Source organism: Dendrobates tinctorius, unplaced genomic scaffold (genome assembly GCF_039654945.1).
Source record: "Dendrobates tinctorius isolate UK_male_01 unplaced genomic scaffold, ASM3965494v1 ptg000066l, whole genome shotgun sequence".
Classification (NCBI taxonomy): domain Eukaryota; kingdom Metazoa; phylum Chordata; class Amphibia; order Anura; family Dendrobatidae; genus Dendrobates; species Dendrobates tinctorius.
Window position 1 is genome coordinate 1,332,813 of NW_027361734.1, and position 22,332 is coordinate 1,355,144.

Consider the following 22,332-nt stretch of genomic DNA (forward strand, 5'->3'; position numbering starts at 1 on the left):
AAAAACACTTATAGGCGGACATCCATTCAGTGTTGGGTGACTACTGGACTCCTGGGGGCCATCCATACAGTGTAAAGGGATTATGGGACTACTAGAGCCCATCCATAGAGTGTGGGAGGACTACTGAGGGCCATCCATGCAATGTGGGGGAAACTACTGAGGGCCATCCATACAGTATGGGGGACTATTGGATTATTGTTGGCTAGCCAGTCAGTGTGGGGAGACTACTATAGGCCACCAATACAGGGTAGGGATAAATACTGGACTACTGAGGGTCACATCTGTACAGTGTGGGAGGCCTACTGGGGGGGGCTATCTGTACAGTGTGGGGGATTAATTGACTACTGGGGGCCATGCATACAGTGTTGGAATAATACTGGAGTTTTGGGGGCCATCATACAGTGTGGGGAGAATACTGGGGACCATCATACAGTGTGGGAGAATAATGGGGGCCATCATACAGTGTGTAAGGACTACTTGGGTTCATTTATACAGTGTGGGGGGTATACTTGGTGCCATCATACAGTGTGGGGGGAATACTGGAGGCCATCATACAGTGTTGGGGGAAACTGGGAGCCATCATTCAGTGTGGGGAGACTACTTGGGGGCCAACATAAACAGCCTCAATGACCGGAGGTAACCTTGATGACATCACCACAGGTCAATGGCGCCACATTCCCAGCAGCTCATTCATCAGTGGTTCTCAGCCTGGACGGTCGCATCTTGGCACTGTCCAGGTTGAAAACTGTTTATCCACCAAACATGGATTACGGCGTTGGACAGAACGACCGACAGGTATGGTATTTTGGTTTTTTTTTATTTTTGGTCTGTTATAGGAGATCGAGGGCTTTGGTGGAATTAGGCGTTAGTTGAGTATAACTGTGTTTGTTATTTTTAAATAAAAATGTGTTTTGTTTTATTTCTAATAAAGGACTTTATTCTGGCTGTGTGTTTGTTTACAATGCAACTATAGAATTAGTAATGGATAAGTGTCTTACATATCCATCTCCATTACGAATACATGGGCTTGATGTCACCTGACAATACAAAGGTGACATCAACCCCACAAATATGAACCCAACTTGCCACCACTACAGGGCAAGTGGGAAGAGCCAGGTAAAGTATCAGAATTGGTGCATCTAATAGATGTGCCTTTCTGGGCAGCTGCAGGCTGCTATTTTTAGACTGGGGTCCAATATCCAAGGCCCCTTACTAGCCATAGAATATTAGCCCCCAGCTATCTGCTTTAGCAAGGCTAGTTGCCAAAAATGTGGGGTACCCCACTGCATTTTTAAAAATTATTTAAATAATTTTAAAAACAGCGTGGGGACCCCTCTTTTCTTGATAACCAGCCTTGTTGAAGCTGACAGCTGAGGGCTGCAGCCTCCAGCTGTCAGTTTTGCCTGGCTGTTTATCAGAAATACTCCCTTCCGCCTCTTCTGCTCACATTGTTATTAGCAGCTGCAGGTGTCGGATGATGGGAACTGTAGTCCCATCAGCTGACACCAGTGACTGGAGTTAAACTTTATACCTCTGATCACAGCTGAGCGCCCACACTGTCTTTTGACATCGTGGGAACCGCGGTCTCTGAAAGACGGGGATGATTTCACCACTGATCAGAAGCGGTGTTTGTCACGCTGCTATGCACATGACAGCGTGATAAACACCCTGTGTTCGGGCAGCCAAACCCAAACAGTAACACAGACTTCCTGGTGAAGTCCGTGTTCTGTGCCTGTACCCAAACAGTAGGTGTTCGATACGGACGCTGAACTTTACTGTTCGGGTTCACCCATCTCTAGTGTTAATCTTTGTATAAAGATTTTCAGTAACAACATAGTCTTCTGCTAAGGTTCCTCTATCCCTATGATTAGGGTGTGCCTCCATATTCATAAACACGGTTACCTGGTTAGAGACCCACTCAGATGTTTCACCCCCACATGAGCTGAACCTCTAGCTACATACAGTGGGGAAGAAAAGTATTTAGTCAGTCAGCAATAGTGCAAGTTCCACCACTTAAAAAGATGAGAGGCGTCTGTAATTTACATCATAGGTAGACCTCAACTATGGGAGACAAACTGAGAAAAAAAAATCCAGAAAATCACATTGTCTGGTTTTTTTTCATTTTATTTGCATATTATGGTGGAAAATAAGTATTTGGTCAGAAACAAAATTTCATCTCAATACTTTGTGATATATCCTTTGTTGGCAATGACAGAGGTCAAACGTTTTCTGTAAGTCTTCACAAGGTTGCCACACACTGTTGTTGGTATGTTGGCCCATTCCTCCATGCAGATCTCCTCTAGAGCAGTGATGTTTTTGGCTTTTCGCTTGGCAACACGGACTTTCAACTACCTCCAAAGGTTTTCTATAGGGTTGAGATCTGGAGACTGGCTAGGCCACTCCAGGACCTTGAAATGCTTCTTACGAAGCCACTCCTTCGTTGCCCTGGCTGTGTGCCTTGGATCATTGTCATGTTGAAAGACCCAGCCACGTTTCATCTTCAATGCCCTTGCTGATGGAAGGAGGTTTGCACTCAAAATCTCACGATACATGGCCCCATTCATTCTTTCATGTACCCGGATCAGTCGTCCTGGCCCCTTTGCAGAGAAACAGCTCCAAAGAATGATGTTTCCACCACCATGCTTTACAGTAGGTATGGTGTTTGATGGATGCAACTCAGTATTCTTTTTCCTCCGAACACGACAAGTTGTGTTTCTACCAAACAGTTCCAGTTTGGTTTCATCAGACCATAGGACATTCTCCCAAAACTCCTCCTCTTACAGTCTATGAGGAAAGAGGTAGACACGAAAGGTGGGTGGTAACAGTTGCCCTGATTGTATGGACCAGCCATAATGTTAAGTGTGTAACAGTACAGACACAGAGGGCTAATGGATGCATAAAGCATGTGGGAACATGATGCTGGGAACCTGGTTATGGTAAAACTTTTGGCTCTGCCATACAGGGATAGGTTAGGTTAATGTGTTGAGGCGATAGGCCAGTCTGAATAAATGCGTTTTCAGGACACGCTTAAAATTGTGGGGATTGGGGACTAATCGTATTGACCTCACATACAGTCATTTTTATTTTGCTATCTTTTCATGCCATACCCAGAGTCCCTTGGCAAGCAACCCTTTTTCAAGCCAGACTTGCTGTTTGTTGGAACTAAAATTCATCTAATGGCTACCATCTTACCCTGATCCATTAATGACCAATATCTACAACTTAGCAAGCTTCACCTCTCTGCCTTCGAGTACTGGAAACTTATTAGATTAAAGCAACAATGGCCATAAAAATGTCTCCTCTGACTGAATCAAAGGGCATCAAATACACTCACTATAATCATGTAACCTGTAGCAATATTAAGAAAAAAAGGCATTTTAAAACAGAAAAATTGTAAAGTTTCCATCTTTTTAAGTACTTGGAACGTAGGTCGATCATGTGCATTACTGCTCCATTTACTCTAATGGGAATGCCCAAGCCCAGTCGTGAGAAGCGTTTGGCAACCTCCAGCACTCCCATTAAGAGTTATTTAAGTGGCAGAGCATATGGTCTACCACTCCACTCCATTCACATTTGGCTCCTCAGAACTCTGGTTCTCAGGATTGCTAGGTGTCCCAGTGGTCAGACCCCCAGCAATCGGAAAGTTGTACCCAAGCCTATAGAAAGGGGATAACTAAATTAAGACCTGTGAATACCCCTTTAAGCATGACAAAGACAAATACTTGCATGTTGCAAAATGAAAATATACTGTCCAATGTCTGTGAACAAGAATTCCTTCTTTGTGGTCAAATGTCTTTGTTACATAGAACTTCATTACTGTCTGTAAAGGGCCTGTCACACTAAGCGATATCGCTAGCAATATCGCTATAACGTCACTGGTTTTTGTGACGTTATAGTGATATTGCTAGCGATATTGCTATGTCTGATACTTACCTCCGACCGCTCCCCCGCTGGTTATCGCTGATCGCGCGAGAACGTCCTGGACTGTTTCTTGTGGTCAGCTTCCTGTGGAGAGATGAGCGACGAGCGTGGACGGGAGGACGTCAGGATCGCCTAGTGTGACACGTAAGTAGCGACCCCCGATCCCTGCGATGTCACTGGTGAGATCTGCCTGTGTGGCAGCTCACTAGCGACCACTTAGCGATGTACCAGCGATCCTGACCGCGTCATATCGCTGGTCAGGATCGCTGGTACATCGCTAAGTGTGACAGTACCTTAAGACATATAATGATTTTATACCTTGCACCTTTTTGCATAATGGCCACAATTTCATGCCATTAGTTTACTCTAGCACATCTAGCAACAGAAAAACTGTACATTAGAACATCCTGTCACATTTCTTTATTACACCTCACATATATAAATAGCTTCTTCAAGTAAGGACACAATTTCTGCTTTTATTCATAAAAATCCATCACTTTCTCTACAAACATTTCCACTAACACATTCACTCATCCGCTGCGTATCATCATTAGACACATTAGCATTACTCACTCATGTGTATAATTGAAATACAACTCTGTCAGGTCGAATAAGTTCAGCAACATTTATATGAGGAGGTGGATGAAGTGAAGGAATGAAAAGATTCTCTACAATTCTGAAACTAAGCAACTAAGCTTTTGATGTCTTACTAGAGATGAGCGGATCATATCCGATTTACTTCAAGTTGTATTTTTCAAATTTGAGGGTCCCTGCAAATTCAAACACTCTACAATTGGATTTGCAGGGATTGGAGAATTTAAAAATATGCCAGGCACCATTTCGCACACTGCTGAAGAGCAAGCTAAGGCCATCAAACGTGGCTTGGCGGGCTACCCCAAGCTATCACATCACATGGTCTAGCACAGCCAAACAGGTGAGCTGTCGCAGGGACTATAAAGATGAAGGATGGCCAATCAGCGCCATTTTAGGCTTTTACAGCATATGCATAGAGATCAAGGTGCATAGCTCAGTCATTGCACACAGGGATAGCAAAAGGCCTAATCTTTTGTGGTGTACTACTGCAGTGCTGAATCACATTGCGAGTTGTAGTCTTGTTCTGTATTCCAAAGACTAACGTGATATAAGGAGGTTCTGTACCTACAGTATATAGTAAGCATGACTGTGAATTGATGAATCTGTGATCTATTACATTAATAGTACCTTAATGAAAAGCCTTTTTTATGCTTCACATACTACAAGAAAGGCATTTTAATACTACTTTGCCATAATTTTGCTATTAAGCCAAAACCGTGAAACCAAGGCTTGCGGGTCACAAAAAGTGTTCTTTCTGCTTTTTAAGTTGGGCACATCTTTTGTTAAAGATAAAACTCCATACTCCAGATTGTTGTAAAAGACCAACATTAGACTCATACATGCAACCCGAAAACCGCTGTTAAGGGGGTTTTACAGATAGCGATATCGCTATAACGTCACCGATTTTGTGACGTTATAGAGATATCGCTATGTGTGATACTTACCTCCGATTGGCTCCCCCGTTGTCCATCGCTGATCGCGCGAGAATGTCCGTCTCCATTTCTCGAGCGCTTCCTGCTGTGACGACGAGCGACGTGTGGAGGCGGGCGGGAGGACGTCAGGATCGCTGTGTGTGAAAGGTGAGTATCGTGCGCTGCGTTGCTGCTGCATCGCTGTGAGGTCTGCCTGTGTGACAGCTCACTAGCGATCATTTAGCGATGCACCAGCGATCCTGACCGGGTCAGATCGCTGGTCGGATCGCTGGTGCATTGCTAAATGTAAAGGGGCCTTTAGATGCCATCCATATTCCCTTCTCCAGAAAAGTCGGGGTCACTTGGACGCTATTAATTCTGTGTTTTCATTAGAGAGCTAGAGGGGAGTTCAATTCAATGCTGAGAGACATCAGAGGATTATACATATATTTTCCAGACATTTAGAGGCTTTTTAGTATTGCGATTCACGACAAACGTATTCACTGTCAATCAAATTTGGTGAAGTTGGCAATTTTATATTTCAACTGATCTGCTCATCTCTATTTCTTCCATTTGATAAAAAATATATTCTTTCAATAATCCTACAAATATTTACTACAATAGTAACTTCAGATAGCAAATGAAATGATGATTTCGATAGTATTTTTGCCACACCCAATAACTACAATGCCAATAGACCTGGACCAACATTTTCCCAATGTCTAACCTGTTCCTAATAACAGATATAAGTCTTCTTAAGAGTTCATGAAATCATTTATGGGTGTCTACCTATTTTATAGTCTCTATAAGTCTTTATCCTATTTGTTTAAAAAACAATAATAATTTTGGACACTTTTTATCATGTTAATGCTTCCTTTCTGTTGGATATTGCACAATATATTTCATTCTTTGGAGACAATAAGATCCATTCTCCTATGGAGCTCCAGTGGTGTCTTTCACCATTCTGAAGAAAAGCTTTTGGATCATGTTACTTTTCCACTTTCTTTACTTGGAGAAAGCGAGAGCTCTTCTATGCAGGAGCAAAAATATTTTATTTTTTATTTGCTTGAAATTGAACCCTACCAACAGGGGTGTCATTTACTTTCCAACTACATTTACTACATTTGATAAAATACAACCCACTTGCATTCTTGTACCTCCACATTTCTCGAAACCATAAAATAATTTATTTTTGCTAATTTTGGTGTTCTCAAAGAATATACCTTGAATCCTTTTATTCCAATGTCTCCTCGTAATCCAGAATTACCTTTTTCACCCTGTGTAAAACAGAGAAATAAAACATATCCAACATATTAATTAATGTGATGTCTACCCAGGTAATACTGTACATATGCATCATGTGATATTCTTGGTCTTACGGATCATTAATTTTCTAGATAAAGTTGTCTTATAAAAACATTAATATGCAAAATTCTGAGAGATTACCACTATGACACAGGGCACCAACTGATTGATAGCAAATTATGCTGGCAGAACTTTCCAGAGGCCTTACACATTGTCTTACAACTGTATGAAACCATTTACTTCTTACAATTTGAGTAACTGGTTTATTACTGGGCAGCACGGTGGTCCAATTCCCACCAAGGGCAAAATCTGCAAGTAGAATCATAGAATCGTAGAGTTGGAAGGGACCTCCTGGGCCATCTGGTCCAACCCCCTGCTCAAGGCAGGATTCGCTAAATCATCCCAGTTAGATGTCTGTCCAGCCTCTGTTTGAAGACTTACATTGAAGGAGAACTCACCACTTCTCGTGGCAGCCTGTTCCACTCATTGATCACTCTGTCAAAAAGTTTTTTCTAATATCTAATCTGTGTCTCCTCCCATTCAGCTTCATCCCATTGCTTCTAGTCTTTCCTTGTGCAAATGAGAATAAAGTTGATCCTTCTACAATGTGACAGCCCTTTAGATATTTGTAGACAGCTATTAAGTCTCCTCTCAGTCTTCTCTTTTGCAAACTAAACATTCCCAAATCCTGCAACCTTTCCTCATAAGACAGGGTTTGCAGACCGGTCACCATTCTGGTCGCTCTTTTCTGAACTTGCTCCAGTTTGTTGATGTCTTTTTTAAAATGTGGTGCCCAAAATTGGACACAATATTCCAGATGAGGTCTGACCAAAGAGGAGTAGAGGGAAATAATTACCGTATTTTTCGCTTTATAAGACGCACTTTTGTTCCCCCAAATTTTGGGGGAAAGTAGGGGGTGCGTCTTATAATCCGAATATACGGGGGAGGGGGGGTGTATATATATATGTACTGCAGGGTCCAGGGGAGGTGGGGACAGCTTTGGAGCGGTGCTGTGAGCTGGTAAAAGCTGCTGGAGGGAGCCTTTGATCTCCTGCTCCCGCTCATATAATATGCACTGCCGCTGTCCATCACCATGGTGCTGAAACCGCACCACGGTGACTGGCTGGGGGAGCGGCGCATATTATAGCTGCCTGTGCCCTCCTTTGATCGCACATGATCACCTGTGTTAGATATCTCCCCCATGCTGCTGCCCATAGTAAAATAAAAAACTCTTTCCTTACCTCCTCCAGCGCTGATCTCCCAGTGTCTCGGCTGCCGCTGTCATCAGGCACGCAGAGATGATATCACTCTGCTGTGCTGATCACATGACCGGCACTGAGAACCAGGAAGTGGAGGAGGAGCTCAACACACTGAGGGAGACACGAGGAGGAACAGCGCTGAGAAGGTAAGGAAAGAGTTTATTTTACTAAAAGCAGCAGCATGGAGGCGATATCTAACACAGGGGGCCGTGTGTCAGCCACAGGGGGCCAGTGTGTCAGCCACAGGGGGCCAGTGTGTCAGCCACAGGGGGCCAGTGTGCCAGCCACAGGGGGCCGTGTGTCAGCCACAGGGGGCCAGTGTGTCAGCCACAGGGGGCCAGTGTGTCAGCCACAGGGGGCCAGTGTGCCAGCCACAGGGGGCCAGTGTGCCAGCCACAGGGGGCCATGTGTCAGCCACAGGGGGCCAGTGTGTCAGCCACAGGGGGCCAGTGTGTCAGCCACAGGGGGCCAGTGTGCCAGCCATAGGGGGCCGTGTGTCAGCCACAGGGGGCCGTGTGTCAGCCACAGGGGGCCAGTGTGTCAGCTACAGGGGGCCAGTGTGTCAGCCACAGGGGCCAGTGTGTCAGCCACAGGGGGCCAGTGTGTCAGCCACAGGGGGCCAGTGTGTGAGCCACAGTGGGCCAGCCACAGGGGGCCGTGTGTCAGCCACAGGGGGCCGTGTGTCAGCCACAGGGGGCCAGTGTGTCAGCCACAGGGGGCCAGTGTGCCAGCCACAGGGGGCCAGTGTGTCAGCCACAGGGGGCCAGTGTGTCAGCCACAGGGGGCCAGTGTGTCAGCCACAGTGGGCCAGCCACAGGGGGCCGTGTGTCAGCCACAGGGGGCCGTGTGTCAGCCACAGAATCATAGAATCATAGAATCGTAGAGTTGGAAGGGACCTCCTGGGCCATCTGGTCCAACCCCCTGCTCAAAGCAGTATTCGCTAAATCATCCCAGTCAGATGTCTGTCCAGCCTCTGTTTGAAGACTTCCATTGAAGGAGAACTCACCACTTCTCGTGGCAGCCTGTTCCACTCATTGATCACTCTAACTGTCAAAAAGTTTTTTCTAATATCTAATCTGTGTCTCTTCCCATTCAGTTTCATCCCATTGCTTCTAGTCTTTCCTTGTGCAAATGAGAATAAAGTTGATCCTTCTACAATGTGACAGCCCTTTAGATATTTGTAGACAGCGATTAAGTCTCCTCTCAGTCTTCTCTTTTGCAAACTAAACATTACCAAATCCTGCAACCTTTCCTCATAAGACAGGGTTTGCAGACCGGTCACCATTCTGGTCGCTCTTTTCTGAACTTGCTCCAGTTTGTTGATGTCTTTTTTAAAATGTGGTGCCCAAAACTGGACACAATATTCCAGATGAGGTCTGACCAAAGAGGAGTAGAAGGAAATAATGACTTCACGTGATCTAGACTGTATGCTTCTGTTAATACATCCTAGAATTGCATTTGCCTTTTTTGCTGCTGCATCACACTGTTGACTCATATTCAGTCTGTGATCTATTAGTATACCCAAGTCTTTTTCACATGTGCTGTCACTTAGCCCTATTCCTCCCATTCTATATATGCTTTTTTCATTTTTATTGCCCAGATGTAGTACTTTGCATTTCTCCCTGTTAAAAACCATTCTGTTAGTTGCTGCCCACTTCTCCAGTTTATTTAAATCTTTTTGAATCCTCTCTCTCTCTTCTCTAGTATTAGCTATCCCTCCTAGCTTTGTGTCATCAGCAAATTTAATCAGTTTACCCTCAATTCCTTCATCTAAATCGTTGATAAAGATGTTGAACAATACAGGGCCCAGGACAGAGCCCTGTGGTACCCCACTTGAGACATTCTTCCAACTGGATGTGCAGCCATTTACGACACACTGGCCAGTGTGTCAGCCACAGGGGGCCAGTGTGCCAGTGTGTCAGCCACAGTGGGCCAGTGTGCCAGCCACAGGGGGCCGTGTGTCAGCCACAGGGGGCCGTGTGTCAGCCACAGGGGGCCAGTGTGTCAGCCACAGGGGGCCAGTGTGCCAGCCACAGGGGGCCAGTGTGTCAGCCACAGGGGGCCAGTGTGTCAGCCACAGGGGGCCAGTGTGCCAGCCACAGGGGGCCAGTGTGTCAGCCACAGGGGGCCAGTGTGTCAGCCACAGGGGGCCAGTGTGCCAGCCACAGGGGGCCAGTGTGTCAGCCACAGGGGGCCAGTGTGTCAGCCACAGGGGGCCAGTGTGCCAGCCACAGGGGGCCAGTGTGTCAGCCACAGGGGGCCGTGTGTCAGCCACAGGGGGCCGTGTGTCATCCACAGGGGGCCAGTGTGTCAGCCACAGGGGGCCAGTGTGTCAGCCACAGGGGGCCAGTGTGTCAGCCACAGGGGGCCGTGTGTCAGCCACAGGGGGCCCGTGTGCCAGCACAAGGGGGCTATATTCAATATAAGGTGGCCATATCCAGATTAAGGGGGCTAATTTTAGGATGGGGGGCTATGAGGGACATATACCCTATATGATTTGTTAGACGGACACTGGCATTATAAGACGGACCCCATTTATTAAAAAATTCTCTATTCCTTCACCACATTTGGGGGTGCGTCTTATAATCAGGGGCGTCTTATAAAGCGAAAAATACGGTACTTCACGTGATCTAGACTGTATGCTTCTGTTAATACATCCTAGAATTGCATTTGCCTTTTTTGCTGCTGCATCACACTGTTGACTCATATTCAGTCTGTGATCTATTAGTATACCCAAGTCTTTTTCACATGTGCTGTCACTTAGCCCTATTCCTCCCATTCTATATATGCTTTTTTCATTTTTATTGCCCAGATGTAGTACTTTGCATTTCTCCCTGTTAAAAACCATTCTGTTAGTTGCTGCCCACTTCTCCAGTTTATTTAAGTAGTTTGTATGCTCTCCCCGTGTTTGCGTTGGTTTCCTCTGGGTATTCCGGTTTCCTCCTACACTCCAAAGACATACTGATATGGAATATAGATTGTCCATTTGGGACAGTGATGATAATGTGTGCAAACTGTAAAGCGCTGCGGAATATGTTAGCGCTATATAAAAATAAAGATTATTATTATACCGTTTTTGTTCAATTTTATTCTAGAAATAAAATCAAACTACATTTCCAAAGAAACAATCCTACAGTTCTTATTTGTGGTCTGAAAAAAATGTTTGCTGTAATCACAGTATATGTGTAATAAGCAAGGAAGCAAGATGCATGACAGACCATATCAGATCTGGAAGATAAACATCTAGAGAGATAATTAGCTGGAGAAGCGAACCAAGAATCTTAAAATTAGAACTCCCTGGATATTCATGCAATGTCTTTCACGTTTAACCCACACATTTGAATGAATCAGATACTAACCCATCATTGTATGTAAATCAACCTGCCTGATAAAATTTTAACCCCTTCACCACCTTGGGATTTTACGTTTTTGCTTCTCTTCTTTTCAAAGCCATAAATTTTTTCATATAGCCTTGTGAGGGCTTATTTTTTCAGGATGAGTTGTACTTTTGAACAACACCATTGGTTTTACTATACAGTGTAATGGAAAATGGGAATAAAATTCCAAGTGTTGTGAAATTGCAATAAAAGTGTAATTCCACAATTTTTATTTTTTTTTTACCATGTGATCACTAAATGCTAAAACTGACCTGCCATTTTGATTCTCCAGGTCATTACGAGTTTGCAGCTACCACATCAGGACACATGATACATACAGTGGGGCAAAAAAGTATTTAGTCAGTCAGCAATAGTGCAAGTTCCACCACTTAAAAAGATGAGAGGCGTCTGTAATTTACATCATAGGTAGACCTCAACTATGGGAGACAAACTGAGAAAAAAAAAATCCAGAAAATCACATTCTGTTTTTTTTTTCATTTTATTTGCATATTATGGTGGAAAATAAGTATTTGGTCAGAAACAAGCATTCAAGATTTCTGGCTCTCACAGACCTGTAACTTCTTCTTTAAGAGTCTCCTCTTTCCTCCACTCATTACCTGTAGTAATGGCACCTGTTTAAACTTGTTATCAGTATAAAAAGACACCTGTGCACACCCTCAAACAGTGTGACTCCAAACTCCACTATGGTGAAGACCAAAGAGCTGTCAAAGGACACCAGAAACAAAATTATAGCCCTGCACCAGGCTGGGAAGACTGAATCTGCAATAGCCAACCAGCTTGGAGTGAAGAAATCAACTGTGGGAGCAATAATTAGAAAAAGGAAGACATACAAGACCACTGATAATCTCCCTCGATCTGGTGCTCCACGCAAAATCCCACCCCGTGGGGTCAGAATGATCACAAGAACGGTGAGCAAAAATCCCAGAACCACGCGGGGGGACCTAGTGAATGAACTGCAGAGAGCTGGGACCAATGTAACAAGGCCTACCATAAGTAACACACTGCGCCACCATGGACTCAGATCCTGCAGTGCCAGACGTGTCCCACTGCTTAAGCCTGTACATGTCCGGGCCCATCTGAAGTTTGCTAGAGAGCATTTGGATGATCCAGAGGAGTTTTGGGAGAATGTCCTATGGTCTGATGAAACCAAACTGGAACTGTTTGGTAGAAACACAACTTGTCGTGTTTGGAGGAAAAAGAATACTGAGTTGCATCCATCAAACACCATACCTACTGTAAAGCATGGTGGTGGAAACATCATGCTTTGGGGCTGTTTCTCTGCAAAGGGGCCAGGACGACTGATCCGGGTACATGAAAGAATGAATGGGGCCATGTATCGTGAGATTTTGAGTGCAAACCTCCTTCCATCAGCAAGGGCATTGAAGATGAAACGTGGCTGGGTCTTTCAGCATGACAATGATCCAAAGCACACCGCCAGGGCAACGAAGGAGTGGCTTCGTAAGAAGCATTTCAAGGTCCTGGAGTGGCCTAGCCAGTCTCCAGATCTCAACCCTATAGAAAACCTTTGGAGGGAGTTGAAAGTCCGTGTTGCCAAGCGAAAAGCCAAAAACATCACTGCTCTAGAGGAGATCTGCATGGAGGAATGGGCCAACATACCAACAACAGTGTGTGGCAACCTTGTGAAGACTTACAGAAAACGTTTGACCTCTGTCATTGCCAACAAAGGATATATCACAAAGTATTGAGATGAAATTTTGTTTCTGACCAAATACTTATTTTCCACCATAATATGCAAATAAAATGAAAAAAAAAAAACAGACAATGTGATTTTCTGGATTTTTTTTTCTCAGTTTGTCTCCCATAGTTGAGGTCTACCTATGATGTAAATTACAGACGCCTCTCATCTTTTTAAGTGGTGGAACTTGCACTATTGCTGACTGACTAAATACTTTTTTGCCCCACTGTATATACCGGGCCTCCTGATGAGCCCAATGGGGCGAAATGCGTTGAGGCGCAATCATTGACTGGCAGTTGGCGGGTGAAATGAGGAGTATCCACTTTATTTCCATCTGACAATATTTGTGATACATGCATTGTATGAGTTAACCCTGAATGTATCGCTATGCTGGGACTGATCCTGATATGGGTCTAAGGGCATCATGTCTGAGATTGATCCAACAGTATTTCCCTGTTTTATTGATGTTAGATGGGAATTATGAGGAGTCAGCCTATGAATCTTAAAATATTATTTGATGGTCAGAAATAGCTCTTTCCTAATAGACTGCTGATCTGTATGGTGTACAACCAGTAATGTATATAGTCAGTCTGGAAAAGGATTCTATTTATCATCACAATTTACGCTATTATTCTGCCTTTGTGTTCCTATTCATGTTTTTATGCGTGTGGGGTCTAGGTCCTTATCATAGGATTGCCTATGTATAGTGTTAGGGGTCCCTTTAGTTATCGGGTAGAGGGCTCCCTAGTGGCTGCAGGGTGTATCAGGGTGCCCAGGGAGAGCCATCGTTGAGCAGGGGTGCCACAACGTTCCCCCCTAGGGTGCCAACCTCTGCGGCCAGGAAGGTACGAGTGATAGTATTCATCAGGGACTCGTAGTGATACCCCCTTATTTTTAACTGGTTTTTGGACACTTATTTTTTGTTTTTGGTTTGTTCACTTTGTGGTGTGAACCAATTTTGTTATTTTTATTAATAAAGTATTTTGTCTGTAGGGTTTTTTCATGATAGTACTTTTGAGACCCTATATCTATATCTTTTTAAGTATTTTTGCAGATACCAAACATGTATAGATTGTTTTATATCTCCATTTTTCATGATCTGGGGCTGATTGAGGGCTTATTTTTTTGTGCACCGAGCTGACGTTTTTATTGACACCATTTTGGGGTAGATATGATGTTTTAATCGTCTGTTACATTTTATTGAAATGTTGCAGCGACCAAAAAAACATAATTCTGGAGTTTTGATTTTTTTCTCAATACGGTGTTTACGGATTGGTCTTTTTATAGGTCATGCGTTTCTGAACGCAGCAATACCAAATATGTGCATTTTTATTGTTTTATTTTGAATGGGGCAAAAATAGTGTCATTTGAACTTTGATTTTTTAAAGGTTTTTTTTTTACACTTTTTACTTGCTTTAATAGTTTCCAGCCCTGCTATGTATATCAGAAATGATCATCTGCTATGAACGCCAGCCACAAGATTAAAACAGCCTAAGTAGTCTCGAAAGCTCGCTATGTAACATCACTTATTTTATTTTTGATAGCCATTAAAAGGCATCATAACTAGTGTTGAGAATTCCGATACCGCAAGTATCAGGTATCGGCCGATATTCACTGTATCGGAATTCCGATACTGAGTTCCGATACTTTTAGCATATCGAATACCGGAATCGGAAGTTCCCATAATGCTATGAGCCAGTTTGATTTGATTCAGCCAATGACAATCCTCAGAAGTGTGGGCACATCCTGTTAGGCATGTAGGCATGTTAACTAATGGTATGGCTGTGATTGGCTGCTGAAATGATGTCATGATGCACTATAAAAGCCGCCGCCATTTCGGGTTCACTCTGCTGTGAATTCAGTTAGGGACAGGCTGCTGTTCAAGACTGTGAGGGACAGTTAGAGATAGCGATTTTCACAATCATAGTGTGCTTTACCCAGGCTATATAATCCACCACTGTAGCTTTCTTTTGCCTTGCAGCAGTATTCACAGGTGTCTGCAAGGTCTGTGTGAGCGCAGCTCATGCTGAGTAGTGTGTCCTGCAGCCACGTCTGGTTGAAGGCCGCTCAGCGTGTGTCACTGCCTCATACAGATATTTCTTTTTTTGTTGCTCATTTTTCATTCTCCTATTAGTGTGCATCCATCCGTATCCATATACGTTGGTTGCAAACACTATAGGAGTAGACAGCGGAGCCTCTCTGCAGCCTTTCAGTGCTAGTGCCCAGTTTGCTGCACTATTCACGGCTGTCTGAGAGGTCTCTGTGTGTGAGTGCAGCTCACGCTGAGTAGTGTGTCCTACAGCTACGTCTGGTTGTAGGCTGCTCAGCGTGCGTCACTGCCTCACACATATTTTTCTTTTATAGCAGCTCCTTTTTCATTCTCCTATTAGTGTGCATCCATCCGTATCCATCTACATTGGTTGGTTGCAAACACTATATAGGAGCAGATAGAGGAGCCTTTTTTCTGGCTTGTGCCCTTCAGCTGCAGCCAGATTAGTATTACCCTATTTTTTGGAGCCTCATCTTTTGCATTGTAGGTTACCTTCCTGCATTGTAATAGCTCCAAAAAGTTAGTGATACTATCGCTTTAAAATCTTTGGTCACATCCTTTTAGTTTTTTTAAAAAAAAAAACAAAATAAAGTTCACCAAACACTCCATTTGACAGTTGTGTAGGCCACATTAGCTCATATTAAAGTGTAGTCCACACACTTCATAAAATTAGTGTTTCTTATACCTGTTACCAGCTGTTCAGGAATAAGCACACTAAGTCCCCCCCTTTGTACTTTTCTGCCTATCTTTATCAGTCTACCAAGATGAAGAAGGCAGGGAGTAAGGCACGTGGGCGTGGAGTTTCAGCAGGGAGAGGATGTGGGGATTCTGCAGGGAGAGGAAGTGGGGATTCTGCAGGGAGAGGACGTGGGGATTCTGTGCCTGCTGCGGGCACCAGTGAGTCAGCATCCCCCACTTTTAGCAGGCAACAGTCCTTTATGTGCAGCTTTGTAGGACCTCGCCGTACCCCACTGCTGCAGGAGGAACAAATTGAAGCCGTTGTTGGATGGATGGCAGCTAATGCATCAACTTCGATGACTTCCACGTCCTCTCAGGGCCAGAGCACTGAAGAGCAACCATCTGTCTCTTCACCACCTGCCAAAGTGCCCAGACAGTCAGAGAGCCCTGGACAGGAGCCATCACAGTCTCTACTTCTGTTCTCTGAATCTGTTGGCTTGGAAAGAGGGGGCCAGCCAAGCAGCATTCAAGAATGTGAAGAAGAGGGAGTATGCAGTGATGCGCAACTTCTTTGTCCCTCTGAATCTGAAGAGGCGGGTGGGCCAGTGCCTATGGTCAGCACACCTCAGTACGCATCAGATGATGACAAGACTCAGGTGCCACTTTCTGGTGCGTACGGTGCTGGCGAGACAACCCAGGAGAAGCAGGTGTTTGAAGAGGGGAGTGTAGATGATGAGGTTCTTGACCCATCATGGTGTGAGGAACAGGAAGGTGGTGGGAGCAGCTCTGAGGAAGAGATTCCCCGAACGGCCAAAACAGGAGCGAGAGGGAGGGGGCAGACTTGGTTGCCTGTAGCCTACACTTCGGCACCCGTTAGGAGCATTTCTCTTCCAAAAGCCAAAACGGGTGGTCCCAAGACTTACAGTGCGTGGTCCTTTTTTGACACAGTTGCAGATGACATTTGCTTTGTCAAATACAAGCTGTGTCATCAGAAAGTCAAAAGAGGGAAAAATGTCAGCAACCTCAATACCACAAATTACTAGTAGTGGGAATGTGGACAGAGCAGGAGACATTGCCGGACACACATCAGGGGATCAACTTACGTGGCTGAGCCCCAGTAACACAGGAACAAGTGTGGATTGTGCAGACGCCACTTCTGTGCAGAAACTGGCAGGGTTGGAGGCCAGGGGAAATACTAGCGGCAGTGGAGCCAGAGGCCTAAGTGGAGCACGGTTACAATCAGTAGTAGTCTACGACCTACATAAAACTTGCTGCAAGTTGGCCTCCGCCTGCTGCATGATCGATCCTGGGCTTCAACACAGCCAGTTGTCACTCGGAAGTGCTGTCCGCACATAGAAAAACACTAGCTCCTGTGTTAGTGGGGTTCAGTAACGCCAGCTGCTCCCCTGCTGTGTGGACGGCAAAGTCTCCTGCTCCCTCCACTTTGACACAACATTCGATTTTCTACTTGTTCCAAGTAGGCCTCAGCCTGCTGCATGATTGATCCTGGGCTTTAACACAGCCAGTTGTCGCTCAGAAGTGCTGTCCGCACATAGAAAAACACTAGCTCCTGTGTTAGTGGGGTTCAGTAACACCAGCTGCTCCCCTGCTGTGTGGATGGCAAAGTCTCCTGCTCCCTCCACAATCAAACTACTACTGATTTTTAACCGTGCTCCACTTAGGCCTCTGGCTCCACTGTCTCTAGTGTTTCCCCTGGTCTCCAATCCCACCAGTTGCTGCTCTGAAGTGGCGTCTGCACAATCCACACTTGTTCCTGTGTTACTGGGGCTCAGTCATGTCAGTTGATCCCCTGATGTGTGTCCGGCAATGTCTCCTGCTCTGTCCACATTCCCATTACTAGTAGTGGGAATGTGGACAGAGCAGGAGACATTGCCGGACACACATCAGGGGATCAACTGACATGACTGAGCCCCAGTAACAAGTGTGGATTGTGCAGACACCACTTCAGAGCAGCAACTGGTGGGATTGGAGGCCAGGGGAAATACTAGAGACAGTGGAGCCAGAGGCCGAAGTGGAGCAAGGTTACAATCAATAGTAGTCTACAACCTATATAAAACTTGCTGCAAGTAGGCCTCCGCCTGCTGCATGATTGTTCCTGGGCTTCAACACAGCCAGTTGTAGCTTGGAAGTGCCATCTGCACAGAGAGAAACACATGCTCCAGTGTTAGTGGGGTTCAGTAATGCCAGCTGCTCTCCTGCTGTGTGGACCGCAATATCCCCTGCTGCCTCCACATTCAAACTACATCACCTATAAAACTTGCTGCAATTAGGCCTCAGCCTGTTCCATGACTGATCTTGGGCTTCAACACAGCCAGTTGTTGCTTGGAAGTTCCGTCTGCACAGAGAGAAACACATGCTCAAGTGTTAGTGGAGTTCAGTAATGCCAGCTGCTCCCCTGCTGTGTGGACGGCAATATCTCCTGCTGCCTCCACATTCACACTACTACTGATTTTAAACGTGCTCCAACTAGGCCTCTGGCTCCACTCTGTCTCTAGTATTTCCCCTGGCCTCCAACCCCACCAGTTGCTGCTCAGTTGTGGCGTCTGCACAATCAACACTTGTTCCTGTGTTACTGGGGTTCAGTAACGTCAGCTGAACCACAGATGTGTGTCCGGCAATGTTTCCTGCTCTGTTCACATTCCCACCACATTCCCATCCGGGCTCCAGCAGCGTCAGCTGGTTCTCGGCAGTGTCTTTGGCACGGGTACTCCCTCCTGCCCCTCCTGGTTCCAGCACGCCTGCTGTTTCCGGGGAGTGTCAACGTCACTTTGCCACCAATACGTTGTCCTGTCGTGTTGCGGTCGGGTTAGCCGAGTCTATGGTGCCTGCAGTTTAGGTGCTTCCTATGTGGGCTGCGGGTTCTGGTAATAAAGGCTGGTTCCGTAGTGCCAATAGGACAAGCACCCCCTGTAGGACTGTGGGTTTCAGTAACTGCGGCCGTCTCGCGGCCTTGCAACTTTGTTTATCATGGGTACATTCTGCTACCGATTCGGATTCCAGCACCATCAGCTAGTTCTCGGCAGTGCCTTTGGCTGAGGTGCCTCCTTCTCTGTATCAGAGTTCCAGCAACGTCTGCTGGTCCTTGGTAGTGCTTTGTAGCACAGGTACCTCCTGCTTAGTAACCGTGTTCCAGCACTGTCAGCTGGTCCACGGTTGTGCCATTGGCTCTTGTTCCTTCTGCTGCCCCTCCGGGTTCCAGCACTGTTAGCTGGTCTTCGCTAGTTCCATTGACTCTTGCAGCTTCTGCTACCCATCCGGGTTCCAGCACCATCAGCTGGTTCTCGGCAGTGCCTTTGGCCTAGGTGCCTCCTTCTCGGTGTCCGAGTTCCAGCAATGTCTGCTGGTCCTTGGTACTGCTTTGTAGCACAGGTACCTCCTGCTTAGTAACCATGTTCCAGCACCGTCAGCTGGTCCACGGTTGTGCCATTGGCTCTTGTTCCTTCTGCTGCCCCTCCGAGTTCCAGCACCGTCAGCTGGTCCTCGCTAGTTCCATTTGCTCTTGCAGCTTCTGCTACCCATCCGGGTTCCAGCACCATCAGCTGGTTCTCGGCAGCGCCTTTGGCCTAGGTGCCTTCTTCTCTGTATCCGAGTTCCAGCAACGTCTGCTGGTCCTTGGTAGTGCTTTGTAGCACAGGTACCTCCTGCTTAGTAACCATGTTCCAGCACCGTCAGCTGGTCCACGGTTGTGCCATTGGCTCTTGTTCCTTATGCTGCCCCTCCGGGTTCCAGCACCGTCAGCTGGTCCTCGCTAGTTCCATTTGCTCTTGTTCCTTCTGCTAACCATCCGGGTTCCAGTACTGTCAGCTGGTTCTCAGCAGTTCCTCAGCCTTCTTGTACCTTCTGCTACTTTTCTAAGTTCGAGCTTGTGGAAATGGTTTTTGGTTCTTACTCTGGATCTCCCTGGCTACGACCCTGAAGACGACGACCCTGAAGACCACACCGAAGAAGACCAAAAAGATGACCCTGAAGAAGATGACCAAGAAGACAAAGAACATGAAGACAACCACCAAGATGCAGAACAACAAGAGACAGAAGACCAAGAAGCAGAAAAACCAAAAGCAGAAGAACATTAAGCATAAGACTAAAAATCAGAGCAAATAATATTATATAAATTATAAGCAGAAGAAGACTAAGCAGTGTATGGGGTGCGTCCGTTCCTCCTCGTGGTGCCTCTGGAAAATGCCTGCTGCTGCAGGCCAAATGGAATGCGGACCAATCCTGTTGTAAATCTTTTGTGACAGGCAGAACTCTAGGTGTAATCTTCAAACTTTTATAGATAACAACTACAGGAATGCCTGTCACAAATAAGAATATGATGAAGAAGAAGAATAGGAAGAAGATGAAGAAGTAGACTATGAAGAAGAAGAATAGTTGAATAAGAAGAATATGAAGAATGTAAAAAAAAAAAAAAAGAATAGGAAGAAGTTGAAGAAGAAGAAGATGAATAAGGTGAAGAAGAAGTTGATGAAAAAGATGCTGCTGCTGAGGATGATGAAGGAGAAAGTGTGGGAGAAGTAAAAAAGAAGGTGAAGAGCATGGAAGTAGTGAAACATACATATCTGACAAAATATAAAAGAGGTTAACATAGCCAATATCTTTGTAACTCCAAACGTCTTTAAAAAAAAAAAAAAATTATTCCTGCTATTCCATTTGATTGGGCTAAACCTCTATGGCTTTAATGTCTCCTACACCTCCCACAATACATTCTACATTATTATTAGTTGTGTTTCTTCATGTAGAATTAACCTACAAGGAAAGAAAGGTTTTTTTTTTTTAAATTCCGATAATTCTGTCCCATTGACTTGAATGGGACTTCCGGGATCGGAATCGGCGATACCCGATACTTTTGGATATCGGCCGATCCAATCCGATATTTTTCAATATCGGATGGTATCGCTCAACACTAATCATAACTATAAGATTATTATTATGTTTCTCCCATTGAGAACAACCAATCTTCAAGCATCTCCTACTCACCCCTTTTCAGATGCAGGGGAATGACAGGTCACAGTCTATTCACCTCTAGAGTTGAGCGACTTTTGTTTTTTTAGGGTCGCGTTTCGTTTCGTGAAACCCGACTTTTCCAAAAGTCGGGTCGAGCAAGATCGTCCGATTATAGGGAAAAGTCGGGGTCGTCCCGAAACACGAAACCCAATGTAAGTCAATGGGGAATAAAAGTCGGCAGTGAGAGGAGGACAGGAAACACACCTACAGTGCCCATTTGAATGCCAAAAGCATCAATTCTTCTTACTTAAGCTTGTCAACCTTAATTAACTTCATAATACAAGTTACGCACTGAAAAATGGGGGTTATTTGGCTAAAGTTGTGGGGGGGGGGAGGGCTGGCTGCAGGTTTTCATGTGCCCTGGGCGAAAGAGCGCCCCTTTAGCACATACCACAACTCATCATGCTCCGATACGGCAGATAAATAGCGGTATAGTACAATGAAAAATACCTCACTTTTTACATCTCATGACGAGGCCCATCTATTTCTCCATACAGAGTCATTGGTCCCATATAATGTTTGAAACAGTATATGATGAGCTCCACATAATGCTACAGTATATGTTGGTCCCCATGGATGAAGCTCCACTGTCTTATGGGCCCAAATAATGCTCCAAACATAATGGGCCCCATTTCTAATACTCTAGTGTATAATGGGCCCTGTAAATGCTGCTCCAGTGTCTGATGTCCACCTTTGGAATGTTCCAGTGTATGGTGGGTCCCATCTATCATTCTCCAGAGTATAGTGCTCCCCAAAAATTGCTGTCCCAACATTGAAAACAATCAAATAAGTCTCCTCGCTAGGGAATCCCTGTACTTGTCTGGACAGGTGCTGTAGCTTGCTTAACAGCTCGCCAGCCGTTCTCAAGCCCAGTATGGATTGCACGTGATTGCACAAAGGTTAGAAAGGGTACCGTATCCCTGGATAACATGTATGGATAGCGTACACATTCAAAATATATGTCTCAGGAGGCAGGCTCAGACGGTGTCAGGCACAGTATGGATTGCACGTGATTGCACAAAGGTTAGAAAGGGTACCGTATCCCCGGATAACATGTATGGATAGCGTACACATTCAAAATATATGTCTCAGGAGGCAGGCTCAGACGGTGTTAGGCCCAGTATGGATTGCACGTGATTGCACAAAGGTTAGAAAGGGTACCGTATCCCTGGATAACATGTATGGATAGCGTACACATTCAAAATATATGTCTCAGGAGGCAGGCTCAGACGGTGTCAGGCCCAGTATGGATTGCACGTGATTGCACAAAGGTTAGAAAGGGTACCGTATCCCCGGATAACATGTATGGATAGCGTACACATTCAAAATATATGTCTCAGGAGGCAGGCTCAGACGGTGTCAGGCCCAGTATGGATTGCACGTGATTGCACAAAGGTTAGAAAGGGTACCGTATCCCCGGATAACATGTATGGATAGCATACACATTCAAAATATATGTCTCAGGAGGCAGGCTCAGACGGTGTCAGGCCCAGTA

General features: G+C 45.3%; 1 protein-coding gene across 1 annotated transcript in view; it reads right to left on the reverse strand.

Moving 5' to 3' along the window:
- Nucleotides 1–22,332, reverse strand: part of LOC141095090 (uncharacterized) — a 616,558-nt gene that overhangs the window by 158,144 nt on the left and 436,082 nt on the right. The window contains exon 88 of the mRNA XM_073580971.1: nucleotides 6,650–6,703. Within this exon, the coding sequence (XP_073437072.1) occupies nucleotides 6,650–6,703 (54 nt within the window). The remainder of the gene's footprint in view (nucleotides 1–6,649; nucleotides 6,704–22,332) is intronic.